At 36.4% G+C, this 21,048-nt stretch overlaps 1 protein-coding gene across 1 annotated transcript in view; it reads left to right on the top strand.

Annotated features, from left to right (window-relative positions):
• The window catches only part of LOC140137628 (uncharacterized), an 84,260-nt gene continuing 63,212 nt past the window's right edge, over positions 1–21,048 (top strand). The window contains 2 exon segments of the mRNA XM_072159366.1: positions 1–313; positions 15,879–15,951. Of these exon segments, the coding sequence (XP_072015467.1) occupies positions 220–313; positions 15,879–15,951 (167 nt within the window). The 5' untranslated portion in view covers positions 1–219.

Raw genomic sequence — 21,048 nt, 5'->3', positions numbered from 1 at the left:
ACCAACTTTTCACGGTACACAAAAAAATCAATCAAGTACTCATGAACACAGCGCCCGGATAGCACGGCATAGGGACATTACACATCTCCTACATTTACAGGAGTTTGAACTGTATTTTCGTCTCAGATCGGATAAAACACTTTTGGATTACTAAATGTAAGGAATATATAACACATGAATTCTCGGAGAGGATATTTCGGTTGAGGATCGGACTCCACTATGGGGCGAATTTTGCCATCAAAAGTACGGCCCCATTCGTTGGAATTTATATTACTACTGGAGTTCATATTGGTCCTGGTGTGCAGTGCACAAGGTACGTAAAATCTTAATAATAACGCTTCGAAAAGTTCTCAAAACTTGAATTATCAACATAGGAATAATAAATTATACACACTTACATAATTCATAATTAATTTCGACAATCGCTAAAGAAAATTACATTTAAAATAAGTTTCGAAAAGGAAAAAATATATTATTTTCCACCCTGCAATATTTAAAAAGAGTTCGGGTTTGGCGATGATGTTGGTACTGGTATAATTTGATGGTGTTGATGTTGTACTGGTACGTGGGTCACTTTTTAAACACAATGGCCTCCATACACCCGTCAACGACGAGCCAACTGCATGTACTATCGGATATGAAATTGTGTTGTTATATTGGAGAATAGTTTAGTGTACTTGTTTATTTGTCATTTTTATCACAGTTCATCTTGTATTTTAAATTATGTGCATTTGTCATATTTATCAATTATCATCATCATGATGGTGTTTTATGATCATCATCGACATCATGCAATACAAATTTGAAAATAATAAATAGGGTTACTGTATATGGCTCTCACCAGGCTCTGATCAATAAATTCAGTTAAAATTAGGAACTTATAACCTGTTAATTTGATATATGGTTTAGCTCTCCTCATATAATAGTACATTTTAGTTCAAAAATTGCAACAACAAAATTATGCAAGTGGTGATGATATGAACCATTTTGGCATTTCTGAACTGATACGACATGATGACAACTGACCATTGGTACCTGGTTTGGTGCTGTTTTAATCAAAAAGTGGACCCATCATTACACCAATTTTCCCATGGAAATAGGACCCATATGTAGCCAATACCCAAGTTTTATGTCAAATTGGAAGCAAATTTGCAGTGTTTTACCCAATATCCAGAAAGTGACCTTCATTTGACATAGCAAAATAGGCCTAGCAAAATAGGCCTTGAAAATGAGGTCATGGATACATGAAATGACCAAAGATCATGCAGGACTTCCATACATGGCACATCACTAGTATTAATGGTCATTTGTACTGAGCAACCCCCAGCCCTGAACTGTCTGGTTTTATATTGCATCCTTGTCCGAGGGCGATTATGTAGGGGCCTACACCCCCACCACCACACACCCCTACCCATCCACATCTTACTACCACCACCACCACCACACATATTTCCCAACATGATCCCACTGCTGAATTGTTCAAAATGGTTTCCTCGGTGGGGGGGGGGCATTCAAATATGACACCGTATGCATACATGTGTGACCAAATATTTTTTAAACACCCCCTAAACAAGTTTTCCTCTGTGAGCAAAATGACCCCCGTAGCAAGATTTAAGCATGATTTCTGCTTTCTCAAAATATTTGACCCCTGGCCCCTTAACAAGTTCTTGTCTAATTTTGACCCCCTACATGTAGACAAGATTGTTGTCTAAATTCGACCCATCAAGTTTTGATGAATTTTGCCAACTTCAACATTTTTTAAAATTAACATTGTAGGGTAGGACTACCAATTATCGGACACTTAAGCAATTTGCTCAATATTTAAAAAACTGAAGAACATTTTCCCAACCATAGCACATCCACGTAATGACCAAAGACAGCCCTAAATGTAACATAAAATTTGAATTGACGAGACAAGCCATTATAGATATATGGATTGAAAACCACATTGAGGCATCTTGCCAGTTATCGGACGCCTATGCCAGTTATCGGACACTACGCAGCCAGTTACCGGACACCCGCAAAAATAACGGCACACATCTATTTGTTCAACTCAACCAAATGCAGTTAAGGTTGTGTCTATTCCTTCATGATTTTGGGTTATATTTGGACATTGTCTGATACTTCACGGTGGCATTTTCCCCACCGCAAACCACATTTAGGTACAATGTAGGCCTATACATTGTAGGCGCATCAACTATTTTAATCATAACATTATGATATAACTTAAACTTAACATCAAACCCTATTTGCGTTCTCAACTTCGCTCAAATAAGCTAAAATACACCTAACATAGTGCAACATGTTAATTGACATACAGCGCCGGCTGGCTGGCAACTGTTTATATGAAGGCCAGAGGGTGTCTGGTAATTGGGCATGCGAGATTTTACAAGCCAATTATCGGACACTTCATTCAGCCGGAAGCGTTGTTAGCAACCGGTCATGTCAGATGTTGCTGCAGAAACTACACAGTTTTACAAACATAATAATAAAAATATATCAGTTATAGTAAATTATGAAAAGCTCAAGACCCACACAAATTGGTCATGCCGAATTACGCTACCTCATAAGTAACATGTTTTAATAATAAAGAGGCATACTCAGTCCATTCACGCTCGTATTTGTGAAATAATAATAAACGGAACCAGCTGCAAGGCAGCCATTTAAATGCAGTAAGTATCCGTTCTTTCATTTGATGCGATATAAATTCATGTTGACTTGAAGAAACAACTCCACATGGTCCAAACCATGTAATCGTCCGATAACTGGCATTGTCCGATAATTGGTAGTCCTACCCTACACTAAAACAAGTCTGCTACTACATGTTCAAATGGACCATTTAAAACAAAAGTGTATGGCTATACAGAGTGTCAGCAGATTTGAAAGCGGACAAAAATGGTACCCTACCGCTAGAGATTCCTCCATTGAGAATTAACATATCAGCAGATGAAGCAATTCATATAACTTGCACTTTCATTTCAAACATCATAATGTGTAATTTTAAGTTTTATCTGTTTGCAATATGATATCATTCATTCCGGAATATAAATCAATACAATAGATTTGTAATCTGTTAGGGAGGAAGGATATAGATTGTCCACTGCAGCTAACTCATCCGCTGTTTACCCTTGTGTTGAGCAATACCTGAAATACAAACAATGATGGGAATGCAAACAGGTATTCCTTATGATTGAGAAATTTCGTATTTCAACATCATATTTGTTTCTTCAGTTATCAATGTATCATGTAGGCCTGCATGTCAAAGTGTATGTTGGGGCGGGGTCAAATTGGGTCTTTAGATGCATGCTTCATATTTGACAAATTAAAAAAAATCATACAGTTTTGCTTTGCAAAATTTCAGAACCCTACTTTGCCAAGATATGAGGATTTAAGGGTGAGGTTTCAAGATTAAGGTTGCAGCAATTCACTGACCCCATACATAGGGTCGTTAACTTTTGATTTTGCTAAAAATTTAGGGTCAGGATTATAGGGTTAGGATAGGGTTAGGATTAGGATGTTTTACTCATGATCAGGGTTAGGTTCAGGATCGGGGTTAGGTTTCAGATAATTAGGGTTAACAGATGAAATTATCTACAGGACTGATGGGGTTTGGATGAGGTGGTTAGGTCAGGAATTGGAAGAACATGTATGGTTGGGATGGCAAATAATAACCAGTAGATCAATAGATGCACTTATTGCTCACATTTCTGTTCATTATTGTGTTGCAATTTGGTCATACATACAGCCTACAATGTACTAGCAATATGAAGTGACAGCACTTCCTTCAATGTGATGTTGAAAAAGGAAGTTATATGACAACTGCAGTTACATTGTCAACTGGTAGAAACTTCAATCAATGGCCAAAAAAGTACATAAATTAACATATAAACCAGATTTATCTGCCATGAACTTGCTGTTGTTGTACGTGATGTGACAAAATGTGGCATCACAAGTAGGCCAACAAGCCTATACCTCGTGTCGTAATCATATGGCGGCAGTGTTTGTGCAGGCCTACTACGTGGAAAAATATAGTTATGGAAGTTAAAACTGAAATGTGTGTTGGCATTAGAACTGATACATGTCTAACACTGGTCATTGCTCTTTTAAAAAGGATGTGAAAATCCAGAAGTGAAATGGTTTTTTAAAAGTTGCTATATTATCAATGTATACACATGTATTTTATGTAAACTTTTGTAAGGAAGTCGCCCTTTAAGTTGGTTCCTCTACAAGTACAATGTATTGTATGTGTAACATAATCCTACGTTTCATTGTAACTTGAAATGAAACTTTAAATGATTACAATCCTTACAAAATTTAAATATGGTAATCATTTCTCTCAGTCTCTTGGATTGAGAAAAGAAGTGCTTTTTGTAAGAAAGTTTAGAGTGTCTGCTATGCAACAAACATAAAATATAAATTAGTAGCCTGGTCCTTTGTGATAAAAAAAGAAGAAGTACATTACTGTACATCGTACATAGTTCTTGCCCATTTTCAATTCCAGGAGCTTGCTCATCACCCCACCTGGGATTTCAATTTTTGACATTTACACCCCCTGTCAAATGGGTTAGCCACATGGCCCCGGAACCATCAGCTTGAACGTTGACCCTGATCAAAAATAAGAGAAAGATAAGATAGTAAGTTCAATGCCATTGCCTTGAATGGTTTACTGATAGACAAGGAAGATCTTAATTTCAAGTTTCAATCAAATTGCGCTGGGATTTGGTGGTAGAACTTGCATTTGTTTTGGTGTTGCGAAAAAAATTACTGATATTTAAGCTTGGTATCTCTCATCATCATGCAGGCTATCAAAATGGCTGGTACCTAACCAGTTCTGCCACATCATGCAATAGATTCACCCTTTATACAGAACAGTATGTATTTTTACAGAAGAACTTATTTTTCCATACTTAAATTTTCAAGGGATGTTTAGTGTTTACCTTTTAAAGACTTGTCATGTTTCTCAATTGCTAAAAAGGCCTTTTTTCTTCCATAAACTTCCGATTTGCTTTTTTTTTCCATGTACCAAAAAATATCAAGTTTATATACCCCTGCCCCTTACATGTACAGTACAACGTAGGGCTTCTAGGCTTGGCCGGGGATATTTTGTTTAAAAACTTGTGAAACTATAGGCCTACATGTACATTCTAGTGGACCCTGTGTTGCTTTTTTTTAGAATCCAGATGCATACACAGAAACATTCTGGACAGCATTAATTCTAGTTGTGATTTTTTTTAGATTTCACATTTTGCCAAGGTGACTGTATCAGTTTCCTAAACCTATCCTGTCGGGAAAACTCCTAATTAACACATTACATCAATATACAATCCTAAAATGTAATTAACATTAATTAATTATCAAACAATGGCAGTGTTTAATTCAATAGAACAAGATGAAAAATTAATAAGCGGTTACTAATCAGCCAGGAATAAAGAAAAATCAATATAATCAATTCAAGCTTTTTAGTTATTATCCCAGCCATATCATCAACAAAAAAGGATGAATGATTAGTTTGTACGTTACCATGGAAATTGATTTTTAAACATCTGTTATTGACTGTCTAGCTGCATGATTTGGTTGTTTTATCAAAGTTTTATCGGTGGCGTTGCCAACTCTGGAAAAATCGTGATGCGGTGATTTTAATCATAAGAGGGTGTGAAATAATCGCATCATAGCCTAGAAAATGTCGATCAATACAGTCAATATTGGAGCGATTACAAAGTGATATCGGATGGTACCAAATGTTTGTCAGTAATTTTGCAATTTTAATCTGTAGGATTGGGAAAGATCTGAATAAAATGAAAATTTCATTTTATTTTTATTTTATAGAACAGATCTTTGTGGAATTCAAATGTTATTTTATACCAGTGATCAAATTTTAGATTGGATTGCAAACTAAAATAATGATTTTGAAAACATTATTAACAAGCATCATCTATGCCTTCAGCTACAGACCTTCAGGGCCTATTGCATCTAAATACCTTTCCCAAATTTAGCATTGATCAAAGTATTTGTTGATATTAATTTAAAAGTAAAATCATAGGCCTACATGTACAGTAGCTTGTAATTATTTGGAAAGTTAAATCAGAGAGAACATGATTGAATACATTCATGTATTTGAAATAAATCTGTAATAAGTTTTTAATTGTTTATTAATTAGTCATTAATCACCCACTAATTATCACAGCATGCAAATGAACCTGAAATCCAAGATAACAAACCTCTCACACAGCATTTGTGGCTTGGTAGCAGGACCAGACTCCTGACCATAAAATAAACAGGAAATACTCGGCTATCAGGGAAGGGAAAGCTTTTGGGATGGAGTGTCGGTCATCTGGTTGAACACAAAAGGTCCCAGACCTGAGTCCAGCTAATCACTGGGCATCAGGGCTAATTAGGCTCCCATTGAAGTTTTTCCCAGGGCAATTAAATGCTCATTAATGTGGCCTAATTTCAGGTAATGAGGAGGAGGAGGGGGTTGGTTTACTCATAGACCATCTAATAACATTATTAGATCATGGTCTATGATTTAATGAACACAGTAGGACTTGGATTCAGTGTTGATTGAATGTTTATATTTTGCATATCATTAAAACGTGTATCCTCATGATCATAAACAGCCCCCTGTTTTAAGAAGAGCAAATAACAATGATGAATTGACCTGTGATGTCACATTTTTACGTGTAAAACACCCTCTAGAATTGCATTGAAATGCTTAGGCCTATCGTTTACAAACCCTATTACACAAACAGCCCCCCCTCATAAAGATTTTAAGTTTAGGCTAGGGTAGTAGGAACATGGAGACTGATACATTGAGTTATTAATTAAATGCCATTTAAATCTCTGTCTCAAAAGCATTTTTATGTGCATGTCAACAAGATATTTAACAAAGTAGTAACTAGTATAGCAGTGCCCTACTCAAATTATCACCCGAACAGTCACCAGCATAAACAGCCCCCCTCATAAAGATCATGGCAACAGAGTTTAGTTCAATGCCATTTAGGCCTATCTTTTAAATTCTGTTGTTTCAAAAGCATAATTATTTTATTATCTTTTCACATGTCAGCAAGATATTAATAAAACAGTTAGCGCCTAATTCAAATTATCACCTTATTATTATTAAACAGCCCCCCCCCCCATCCCATGATAAGCAAAATAATCCAAAGTTGATCCAAACATGGAGTGTGCAAGTTACAACATGTGTTAAATACCTTTTGTTTTGATGGTCATGCCCATCCTATTGTAAAATGGTGTGAGATAAACCATCAGATAATGGGAGCATTTAAGCCATCAACAATAGGCATTGACACCATCTTGAAAGGGATTATCCAAGATCAATATTTGTGAAGATGGGATTAATAGGCCGTTTCCTTCCTGAGAGTTTGGGTTGTAAATTACATTGTTGTATCTTCACTTTGAATCTCAATCTCACCACTTCCAAGTTTTTTTGGTGTGACATCAATAATGGTCAAATTTATCATAGATGAAAATTTACCTGTCAGGTTTAAGGGGGTACTACACCCCTGGCCAATTTTGTGCCTATTTTTGCATTTTTCTCCAAAAATATAGCACTTTGGTGAGAAGTAAGATATGTATAGGGGCAAGGACTACAACTACTGCACTGAAAATTCAGCAACTCAAGACAAGTAGTTATTGATTTATTTATCAAATAGTGGTTTTCCCTCATTTTGACTGTAACTCCACAACTGTTGTCTGTGCTGAAATAAAATTTCCAGTGCAGTAGTTGTAGTCCTTGCCCCTATAATATACATATCTAACTTGTCATCAATGCGCTATAATTTTGAGAAAATGCAAAAATAGGCACAAAATTGGCCAGGGTGTAGTAATTTCTTAATGCATCTAGGCCTACATATTTTTTCTCCAAATTATTTTAGGCATAAATGTTAAAACAACTAAGTTACAGCTTTGTTTGTTTTAAATTTCACTTATATTTTTAAGTTACATGTAGTTAATTTTAAGTTAGAATTCAAATTATACACTAAATAAATCAGTTCAGCATATTTTTAATAATGAAGGATTGAATTTTAATAGTTGATTCTAGAAACAAAGTAAAGTCAGCTTTAATTCAGGAAATAATTAACACATTTAGATAATTAATCTCATTCTTGGTTGTCTGTTGTGATCATCAAGATTCATAGACAGCAATTTCATTTATAATATCATTAAATGCATATTATGTTCAGTGGCTATACCATACGTCATTAAACATGTCATTAGTAATAATAATCCAATTAGTAATTAGCAGACAACATTCCATTCATTAATTACCTGACTTCATTAATTAGTTAGGTATGCAAAATAGTGAAGAACTACCAAGAGTTTGGACTCGCCACCGTGGGAAATGAGAACAAGGTTTCATTTTAAAAAAACGGTTGTTCAGTTGATGGTCTAGTGAAGAATTATAATTGATTATTTATAAATTCATATTATAATATTCTGATGATTAGTGTGCCAATAATTACCATGCCTTGCAGTTATAAAACTTGCTCATTTATACAAGGATTATATTCTATTGTTAAATGCCATTTATGGCTTCCCCCATTCAGTTTTCCCTTTTGCTGAATGTTATTTGTGTAAGTTTTTAGTGGCTGCGCATATGATGCATGATATTGGATGTATAATATATCGGCTGTGGAAAATTTGGGTGGGATAAAATTTACCATTAGTTCAAACTCAAATAATGGGCCAGCAATGAAATGTTTGTTCAAACGGGAACAGTCAAAAGGCATAATTGTTCCTTAAACACTTCTTAAAAGTTCTGAATGTGCCTCATGACAATAGGCAATAGGGTGAAGCTATAGCCAGCCATACTGTGCAATTTAATCAGTCAACTAAAGTCACAGAAATTGAACACTAGTATTATTAAGCAGTAAACTGTGGTGCTACATTTCGATATCTTCGGAACGAGCATGAACCGGCGTTTGGCCCTTACGCCAAGGGATCCTCTCGAGCGACCTGACCACAAGTGGGTAACAATAGCATGCACGATTACGACTTAACGAAGACAATGAGTGGTTTTGAAATGTCAGCTCGTGACGAATTAAAAAACAAGAGGGAGAGAGAGTTTGAGATTGAGAAACAAAAACGACTAGTTTGAAAATTGACCTGTCATGCACAAATAAGCAAATAATACTGAGGTCATTGGTGAAATAGGAACAATGTTGGGTTGGAGATCCAATAGAGGTTCATTGTGGTGGATAATTTTGATTAAAGGGCTAGGAAAATATGCGACATGAACCTGATATGAAGGTACAGAACCTTATAATTGTGGTATATAATGTAGGCCTATTCCCTATAGGGCAGCTTGGTGGGTCAAAATATGTCAATTTTGTAAAAAAATTAAAATTAAAGACCACAAGATGTGGGTAATTAGCAGAAGTCATTGAACTTACAAATTTGTAAATTTACATGTAATTGGTCAAATTTGGTTTCTCTTCAGATTAATTTGTATTCATTATATTCAAATATTTCTCAAGTTTACATCTAGGTTTCTATCACATACAAGGGCTTATAGTCATGTGTTGATGAAAGCAAGACTGCAAGAACGCATCATCAAGAAATTTGAAGATTAGCCAAATCGGTTGCGCATTTGTATTAATCATGTGACATCGGAAATCTGGATTGCATGACGAGGAAACAAAAGAGTTGATGAGGATGATGACGATCACTTTTGACAGGCCGTGTCTTGTCAGAGGCGGAGTCATGTTGAACTTTTTTTCACATGCATTGAAGCGTAGATGGTACATGTATGATGTGGATCCATGTTGATGGGTAATAATAATCAGGGGCCAATGAAATGGGGGTATTAAAGAAATTATCGTTGGCTGTCATGGTGAGAAGCAACTGTTATAAATTGAGACCCAAATCAATTTGTAAGATAAAATCAGGAAAGACAGGTGATAAAATGTAATACTATTAAATGAGGAACCATTGAAACCGATAAGCAGATCGGCCTGATCAACATGGGTAGAATTTAGTAAAAAAATAAATGCGAAATGCATAATTCAAAAGCAATATACATTGTATTTAGATCTTCAGAATGAAGTAATACAACTTGCAACCATTTTGGATACAAAATCGATACCGATTTATCTATAATATTACTAAATCAATATCGGATCGGGAGACAAAAGTAATTTTGGTTCAGCCTTGTAGTTGTGCAGCGTGAGAAGTCGAGGGTGTCACTTTGGCACCCTTCCCCAATTAGCAGGATTTAGCATGTAGCCCTACAATTCTCAATCTTAGGATTGATACACATTCTGTGTCAAAGAACCTAGAAGTGCAAACTTGTGCAGTTATGGTTTCTGTTTGTGGTCCTCAGCAGTTTGTCTCTTTTCAACACAGAGCTTGAACACTGACTGGACTGGAGATAGCTGCCACATGGATGCACAAGTTTGGATGTCAACTTTGACCTCCAGCAGACTGATAAACAACAATTTGTGGACATCAACAAATACCACCAAACCTTTGTTTGACTCATCCCATCCATGAGTGTAATGCATAACATAACCAGCATGCAGCAGGTCATCTTGACCACATACTGGGTGATGATTAGTTGGATAGGATTGAAATTGGAGTGCTGAGGTCAATTCATGACAATTAAAATGCAATGAGTTTTGATAAGTAATCAGGCTGGATGCAAGCCAAACGATCACTGTCAGTTGCTATCTCATTTTAATAATAGACATAAAGAAAATACACTAAAGCTTATACACTGTAGGTATAAAACTATGCAGTGTACACAAATATACTGGTAGGCCTATACATTTTGTAGACTCTATATTTTGGTTTCGAAGAAATTATATACAAGTTGATCAGTGAAGTTTGGTGCAGCATTGGAAACTTTGTCTAAGTTTGAAAATTACATTGATGAATAATCCAAATGATATGTAGGCCTATCACTGTGTCTGTAAAGGAATATAGATAAACCTGTGCCATTAATGGCCAGTTCCAGCTAAATTTTTGGCTAATCCGTTTTGCAATGCGAAGATGGTGGTTGTAGGAAAGTGCATGCCCTCCATATCCCTGGCATATTTTACATTGGACCATGATACATGAACTACCAACACAGATCATACATGTATCTGTGCACAGATCCTGCTACCAACCAGCATAACTATCATGCCATATATGGGCAAAGGCAAGCTGTGAGTATATACCAGCAGCAAGCTACTGGTAGTCCCTAAGGTGCACCTGTTGAAGACTTGATTTATGATGAGTGATGTACCTTCCATTGGTTACATGCTGACCCAGTGTCATCTGAGAACACATGCACCCTGTGGTTGATGGTAGCTAGTGCAGTATGCTAGTGCTTGCCCTGCACTGCTTGATGTTTTGCTTTGGCCATGGTGTTTTGCAAACAAACTTTCCCTTGTCTAAGGTGGGGTCATGGAATTGAATCCTTGGTATTGGAGCAAATCCATCTGATCTGCTCTGATCATCCTTTGATCGAAGAACGATGATGAGAACGGAAGTGCAAATATTCGGTTGTACTATACAATAATACATGTAGGTAGGATGAAAGGAGTTGGTCAACATGAAGCCTTTAATATTTATGGACATGTACATGTAAAACATCAACATTGTTTCACATCCAACAACATATTGCTCACTTTTGGTTTGCAAATTAGAATTTGCTCAGCAAAACCATTTCAAGAAACATTTCATTCATACATTTAGACCTTACGTGTACTGAAGATGATGTTGTTTACTTGAAGTTTATGTGACTGATAAAGGCACAGCCATTAAATTATACACTGCCTAAACATAAACATGTTAGGACATGATCACATGCTATTCTAGGGATACTTCGCTTATTAATAGCTAGGCCTACAATATATCGAAAGATGATTTTAGCTTGCAAGCAATCTTCTCACTGCTATAAATATTTATAATAGTGAAGGCGACTCCTCTATATGAACTTGATAAATATTTCATACCAAAAGTTGTGGTTGATTTATATTGAAGTAAGTGGCAACTGGCTGACAAGTATACATGTACATCTTCATACAAACACACTTAAAATCTACTCACAGCCTTTTGCAATGCATTCACTATGGACCACAATCACCTCATCCTAATGGCAGAGTTCAATAACCTCAATAAACAATCATAGTGCAAATTTTGACCTCAAGTTGCAGAGTATGAGTTTTTGTACCCAAATTGTCAAAGTTCATTCAATGAATGTGCAAATGTATTGGGGTTAAAGAACTGTGCCCCTGATACTAGATGAGCATGTTGTGGATCCTAGTGTATTCTAGCCAGGTTTTACAAAATGTACTGACTGACCACCGCTGACCACTGACCTGGTGACCGGCAGTGTACATCACTTCAAACTGTGTTCACATCCCAGGTTCACATAATCTTTACACCAGGTGTTTGGAGCTCTAGCTGACATAGAGCAAAGAGTATCTTTGCATAAAGGAAGGAAATAAAGCAACCCTTAACTTAATAAGTGTTTGATAACATTGCCTTCGAAGATAAAAATTTAACACTAAAATGGTGATTTGGTATAATGCTGTAAAGTTTTATACATTTGTTTTTTGAAGCAAGTTAACAAACAGTTGTACAGACCCAGTGGCACCCATCAAGCGTGGTGAGGCACACGCCTAAAAACGTTGAGCATGATGCACTGAAATGTCATGATCATGTTTTGTTTGAAACTTGATTCTGGTTTTGATGTGTTTCAGTATTATAATCCACTCTACTTTTGCCATATGGAGAAATATAAAAGGGTGACGTAAACAATGCCCAAACCTAACATTTTGTAGAATACATACATGTACATGTATGCTGTGTCACAGTCTGAAATGGGGTGACTATTGGGATTGGGAACATGGATAACAGTATTATGGTCCAGGCTCCAGGAAATTTTGGCTATAAAATTAGGCTTAGAACCAAACTGGTGATGCAGATATGATCATATCCCACAGAAGAACCAAGCTAGTAAATAGAACAAAACGGTGTGCTCATATTGATGTACCCATACTGATATAGGCCTACATACAGGTACCGCAGTTATTGCAGCTGGGAGACATGGGCCTAGAACTCGTACTCACAGAAGGGACTGTATAAACATGGCAAACAGGGAGAATCGTTTGGCTTTTGCCGAACTCTAGAACACTTCCCGTCTATCCAGCATGGCTTGCTCCTGAGTTGCTGGCTTTTACTGTAAATTGATGCAAGCTGGTGCCAAGAATTAGTGTAGTACACCTTGTGGGAGAGAAGAGGTGGGCAGAGTTGAGGAAAAACCTCTTAAACATATTGAGCTTTGAACTTTAACATGAAGGGAACGTGTCGAGAAGGGTGTTCATGATTTGGTTCAAAACAAGTTTTGGCTGCTATTTAAAAGCCTAATTCTGTGTAATTTGTATGTGGTGCAAACAACACACCGCCAATGAAGATAGACATTGTTTGGCGTTATTAGATATTATTGGCCTTTTCTGTTTTCTACCAGTTCCAAAGGAGGGTAGAGGAGGATAAATTACCGGTCCAATTGTGGAAAATGTTACACTCTGTGCACACCTGTCTGCCTACCCCCAGCATCCTGACAGGTGGAATATAGGCAGACTAGTTTCTGAAAATTCATTAATTTCATTGTAGGCCTACTGTCAATTTGAAATATGTAGGCCTATAAATGGCTCTTGACACATAACAAACAGTTTTCTGTAGACCTGAAAAAAAAAGGAAATTTATAGAAAGTGGTAGCTCTCATGACCTTGTGGGATGATGTTGGTAAATATGGCGCATAAAGACAAAGGAAACAACAAGTATTGTTTTAAAAAGCTATTAATACTATGTTGTCTTCTGACATAAAATGTTGGGTCTTGTCATGAATTGTATCAAGTGATTGATGGACCTTACAATGTACCATACATAAAACAAGTGATTTATTGATACAAATTGTGGTTTTCAAGTTTGCTTCAAATGATCCCAATGTACATGCACCCACATATTAACAATCCCATCCCATAGTATGGTAAAACATGACATTAAGTTTGTACAGGTCAATTGTGTGGTTTTATGCCACGCTTTTGTTTTGCTGCCCAAGTGCCCAAAACCCATTATAATCATTCATCCATTGATTCAGATTTGAGAACAGGTAGCAAGTAAGCGCATACGCACGCACGCAGGTGATGCCAAACAGGTAGAAAACCCGGTAGCCTAGGGTAAATCTGAAGGACAAAGGCCGGTCAAGTGTAATCCATTGTGATAAACCTGTTGTCTTACCCCAGTCATCTACACCAGTGCTCATTTTTTGCCGCCAAAAACAATGTTGACCATATCAGGTATTGGAGCCTAACCTGAGAATGACTTGTACTGAAAGACAGGAAGTTGTAAGGGAATGTATGTGGCTGATCTTGTGAAAACAAAGTGAGATTTTACAATGACAAAGACCTATATGAGCAGTTCATGTATATTACCACTTTCCAAACAGGTTTGAGTCTTACACTTATGTGACCAGACAAGCATGTAATTTTTGTAATCATGCTGAAATTTAAAACAAAAACAGATTACTGTGTACAATTTTGCAGTGCTGTGTTCAGCTTTGCAACTCTTTCAGCAGGTGTAGTGAATTTAGGTCATGAAACATCATCCTATTCTTTCGGTTTAGAATAATTCAAGCCCAGAATTAAGGTCGTTGTCAACAACATCATCAAACAAGAAAACAATTACTTTTCTCACATTCTTGCACATAGCGTATAAAATGTATCTATGAAGGGCCTACATAAAAAAACACCCAAATAGGCAAATCTGGAAACCAGCAGCCCTATTCTCTAATCAAGGAGGGGGATACACTTGTTGAAATGATGGGGTACATGGTGTATAGGCTAGAAAATTCCAGTTTGTATAACTATTTCCAATGCACCCATTTTCCGATGCACCCATCGACATGGTCAATTGAAGAAAACTTCAGTTCTTTAAACTGTGAAGAGACTTCAGTTCCATCGGAATTTGGCTGTGTTCTGCATACCACACAATATATGAGGGGGTATCCAAAAGTTTTTGACATCATCCAGAAGCAAAGGAGCTATATCGATGAAATATTGTCAGTGTAATTACTGGTCCTTGTGTGCATTATGGTCCAAAAATGGTCTCATAAGTATGTTTACTTTTTTTTTTTGTGCTAGATGGGCAGTAGGCGCATAATCTTTTCATGATAAGATCCTCCACTTTCTTGAATTTTTTCACTGTGGCCGCATCATCCGAAAGTGATGGACGTCCACTTCTTGACTCATCTGTGAGGGACATGTGGCCAGTTTTGAAATTCCTTTTTCAAAAATCAACAGTGCCATATGATGGGCAATCATCACCGTAGATAGCTTTCATTTCATCATAGATTTTCTGAGCATTGTAGGCCTAACCTTTCAAATGCAGGAACTTAATCACCATTTTCACCATTTTACAGGTTATGCGCCTACTGCCCATCTGGAGCCACCTGTAAAAAAGTAAACATACTTATGAGACCATTTTTGGACCATAATGTACATAAGGACCAGTAATTACACTGACAAAATTTCATCAATATAGCTCCTTCGCTTCTGGGTGATGTCAAAAACTTTTGGATACCCCCTCGTACATGTAGGGCCTACCAATAAAAGCGAGGTATATACCTCCATATGATATCCCCCCTTTCCATGATCCTTCCATTCAAAAATCAGGTCCCACATATACCCCACAAAATATTTACAATTCTTTGCAGATGTATTTTGGAGAGGTTACATGTGTCATGATTGATACAATACTAGATTTGAAAAGTTGATTATTATTATTAATATCATAAAATAATTAGTGTAATTTATTATAAATGTGTTAATGACAATTTTCTTTCTTTCTTTCTCCTATCTTGTTTCTTACAGTGAATGCTTGCAGTCTTGATTGCCAAAACGAAGGGACGTGTATCGAACACTCACCTGGAAACGAGACTTGCGCGTAAGTACCTGCATGATCACATGACTGATGATACGCTGTGGTGGAACATCACAGTCATTCTCAAAGACAGCTTTATTAGGATTACAACTATACATCTTTGTAGACTTGAAACAGGCAAAGAACCAAACAAAAACATACATACACACACACCCCCACCCCCTACACACACAACCACAGAGTAAAAGCTCTTGATTTTCTGAGGGTTCTTTAAATTCTGCACGCACCCTAATATACTGAAGGTCTGGTATTCCAAAAATTAAATATACATCCTTTCTGAAAAATTTTAATTTTGGAATAGTAGACCTTAAATAATACTCATAAATTCCCCTTCAAATTGTACAGCTGACATATGACTACCTTACATAGACTCACAACAATAATTCAAAATGCAGGGTCAGAAATTTGGCAAGATTCCCAGAATCCATTCTCGCAAAAATTCTCATCAAAAAAATTGCAAGAATCTAAATGGATTCTTGTAAATATTTAATTTTATCATACAAAACTCTATGGTGAGAATCCATAGATTCTTGCAAAATTACACTGGGAAAATCCGAAATGATTCTCGCACTTGGTTCCGAATTTCTGACCCTGAAATGGACAACGAATTTAAAAAGGGACACAAAATGAGAAGTAAGTTTGGAAGGGGTAAAAAGAAGGGTAGCAGCCGATGGGAAATATTTAAATTATCATGCATTGCTGGTTAGGTGTCTGTCTCACTTCCCTAGTGAAAGGTAATTAATATTTCACAATTGAGAAGTTTAAGTCAAATTAGTGATTCGTCAAAACTTTGAAAGAAAAACATAATGAGAAGTAAGATAGGAAGGGGAAAAAAGATGGGTAGCAGTCCATGGGAAATTGTCAAAATATCATGCATTGCTGGTTTGGGATCAGCGATAAGTACCTTAATTACAGAAGTTTAAGTCAAATTAGCGGTTGGTCAGAATTTTGAAATAAAACAATCAGAATCGTAAATCAATAGTTCACAGCAAATATATGGGAATTAAGCCTATCAGTTATTGTTGGTTGCGTACAGTTAATAATTCACAAGAAAAGAGGAAACATGATGCAAAAGAATAATAGATAGCATCAAGTCATCGGTAAGAGTCATTACACACAAATTACACAAATTAAAATATCTACCTAGTTCACACAAGAATTAGTGAAGTGAATCCATTCATATTCATATCATACATTGCCCTTTACCACAGTACAGGTAAACTTTGTAAGTTTTATTTTATTGTCAAAATCTTTGTATGGTTTTACTATGACAGGTAGTCAAGACAACAATATGGCGCATAATCCGCGACAAATAATGCATGACAGACAGTGCAGTTTTCCCACCATACGAGGTTGATCAACTGTCACTAATATCATGCATCTCAATTTTTTGTTACCTGTATTATTTTTATTAGCCAACATGTGAAACTGATCATTTGTTCCATCTGTCTGAAAACAAAGTTGTGGAATTTCAGGTGAGTTGATCAAAGCTCAAATCTGATTGGTCACACCTTTGGAAGCAATCCACTGTGTACTCTGGTTAGCCAATCAGAAAGAAGCTTAGAGATTGGTTTTATTGTTGTACACCTGAATGAATCTATGAATCATTCTTTTGTGCAGGTACCCTACCTACATTTTGTATGTTGGGAACATTCATTGTTAGCAAATGGTGGGATTTGGTAGCACAATTTGGCGACTTTATGAAGAAATTTTTGACTGAAAGAGACAAATTTTGTGACAAGACATTGACCCCCACAAATTTCAGTAATATTTTGTGGATATGTCCCATAGAAACCAATGGCTAGACTATAGGGCTACCTTAGCTTTGTCTGATTCAGGCTGAAAAGGTTTGGTAACTTTTCAAAACTAAAATGCATAATGCCTGATAAAGATTGTCAAGGATGATCACAATCGGGAAAGTTAGACACGCATCTCATCTCCTTTCTAGGTTTTCAATGTAATTCTTCTACTTTTATACTAGTGCAGTGAAGTCTCCGCCAGTGGCAGTACATTCTAAATGTTAATATATAGTAGTATTTTCAAACTACATACATACCTAGTAATTTACAAAGCATTGGCTTGGGTACATTAAAAATAGGAATAGGCTATGTTCTCTTGGCCCTTAATCAATACAATGACACCAATGTAAATTATTTGGGTAAATGGAATATGAACTGAAATCCTCATGAATATCACAAAATGGTATCAAAGATTATCTTCTAAACATGTGTATTCAAGTCCACTTTCTAGTCATTCTACACATTCTTCTTTATAGATTTACCTGAATAACTTTGAAAAGGCACTCCAATTTGAAGGGCATATCCAGGTCTATGAAAATCTATAAAGTCTTATGTTCCTGCATAACAAAAGAGATGTTAACCCTTATTCATATTCATCAGTAATAAGTGTGCCAGGCCTATTGCCAAGCCCTGTGCCAGCATAGAGACACACCACTTTTCTCAGACCCAAAAGCTAAATCCGCTATTGAAGTTCGCACAACCGTAACTGATTGGACATCCACTTAGAGTAGCCTTGTCTCTAATTGGTCCGCTTTTCTGAAGGAGCAAAATGTACACATGTTCAAGGCGAAAAGGATATTTTAAATCGCTGCTTAAGTAAATGTTTAAAGTGTATAAAACATGAGCAAATATAATTTGCATCATACAGGTATTTTGTTTGTATTCATTGAATGTAAGAAAACGAAAACATGAAATTATGTGTGGGAAAACACCTGTAGGTAAATGTAGGTTACCCTGAATCGAAGGTCTAATTCTTTTCAGTTTTCAAAAGAGCTATTTACTACATTATGTAGTAGTGAAGTTGGCCAATGTTAGTTTGGCCATGGTTTGGAAATTTATTTAATATTTTATCAAGTCTTTAAACTTGCAAATAAAAACAGGTACTGGTAATTTTTTGTCAGAATATGGTAGATTTTGATAATTCACACACTAAATGTAGGAAACAGGAATTTGATGTTTATTTGCACGAGCTGAACAAGGATTTCCCTTATCTGAATATCTGTTACTATTTTTTTTCTATATAGAATTATTTTTATTTATAGAATTTCATGGTCAGGTGGACAGAATTTAATAACAGAATTTCAAAACTATGAAGGTGGTGCTTTGACAAATATTCCACAGGTATTAAAATTCTTACACTTAATTGTTTAATTGTTGAAATTTCAGGCTTATTCATAGATATAATTAGTGTTTTAATTTTAACAAAGTTCATTCTGTGGAGCTATTCGTATTTTGAACACACCTGCACTTGCAAAAGTGCATACAATCAACATACATTTATTACAAATGTGCAGTGGAATTCTAATGTGTTTTATATGTGCTTCCACACACCCACCCCCACCCACGGTCCCACCCCAACCTCCACACACTTGCACACATAGTTCAACTTCAATGTACGGTACATGCACAATAAATCTCCAGTTGATTTGTGATGAGGACTATCTTGTTGAACTTCTTCTTGACACTTGGTTCTTAAAAAGCTTTTGACACCCTTGCACAGTGCTATTCCTCATCATCCATTCACCACAAACACCTTGCAGGATCTTCTAATTAACAAAGGTCAATGTTAATCATATTAAAGTATTAAAATTGAGGCAAAATTTGCATAAGTCGCAACAAGGATAGCTTGTCACAGTCCTGGTTGGGATTGTGGTTTCCAGTTGCCACTTTAATGCACAGATTTGTGGGATAAAACAAGATGAAGTTTTCTTAGTGCATGTTGCAGTGGTTTGATGAAGGAAGTGAAAGACATGTAATTTTTTGTTACCAAAACAGGAACTCATTTAGAATGCTCAATGTTTTTGTAAGTTGGTTAATAATTGCTTTTCGAAGCAAATCCAAAATGGTGGAAACAAAGAAGAAGACCTGTTGAAGTGTGTTGCACTTGTTGTGATGTAGGTCTGTTTTAACAACATTGCCAGACACCAATATTTTCAAAGCCAACTTATTTTAACCTCAGACTAACTTTACACCAAGGCTGGCCTCACAAAATTTTATAATCTTGAATGATGTCAAACACAGGTCTCTTTATCAGCTGATAGCTTTCAGTGAAGTGCATATGATTCTTTGTTACCAGTTAGTGTGATGTTGCAGAGACTGTTCAACATGACATTGAATGCTCTATTACCATGATTAGCTGCCCTGAAACCAATTAGATTTAATAACAGCAATTCACTTTGGAATCTCACCAGCTCTGCATCGCTATGGCCTCATAGTCAGTGGCATAGTTCAATAAACTATTCAATAACCATAGCTCAAAAGGTGACCTCATGTTGTGGGAGTATGAATTTTGTACCCATTACATTCAAAGGGCTTTCTATGGCTGTATTAACGAGTTTGGGGCAAAGAACTTTGTATGACAGATGAGAATATGATGTAGAAGACACTTTGAATTGGAAACATTACAATGATTACAGAATTCATGGTTAAATCATAGCACCTGTTTAATACATGCACCTTGCCATATGAATCCATGTCTGTTCAGGCTCTTTGCAATGAATGAGTAAATGAGGAAAAGGAGAACCCAAATCCCGCCTGATAGAATTACCTGAAATGTTCATGTAAGATCATTGGTATGAAGAGGTATATGGATGGGAGGCATTATGTGCATTATAGGTCAGGATACATTCAAAGACCTGTTGAATCCATGTCCATTATCAAGCTCAAAATGTTGTTGCACTGATTGCATGGAATTTAGATTGGTATGTGTGCCTAATTGTAATTCATCAATTTTACTTGGATGTAGGGTCTCTGCGAAAGATCATTGGCCGGGATCTTTGGTATCTTCTTACTTATCAAGGGCATGAAGTGTTAGTGGTGCACTTGACGGTGCACTTGAAGGGGATTAGGGTAGATTTTCTTGCCTTAGTGAAGTTCCTGACAAAAGTTTGATATTTCACAAGAAATCGCTGCATACATGTAGTCGGCGATAAGGCCCACAGTTCCCACACTTTGGTAATCTGATACCTCAACAATGGTAGAGAGAGGTTTTCAGGGTTAAAAGAGGGGAACTGATGATACAATCCCCCATTCCATTAAAACTAAGTGAAATTGACCCACACTACTCCCCAGGTGGCTGACG

Source organism: Amphiura filiformis, chromosome 17 (genome assembly GCF_039555335.1).
Source record: "Amphiura filiformis chromosome 17, Afil_fr2py, whole genome shotgun sequence".
Classification (NCBI taxonomy): Eukaryota; Metazoa; Echinodermata; class Ophiuroidea; order Amphilepidida; family Amphiuridae; genus Amphiura; species Amphiura filiformis.
The sequence above is the reverse complement of the archived record's forward strand: the minus strand, read 5'-3'. Positions and strand labels throughout refer to the sequence as shown.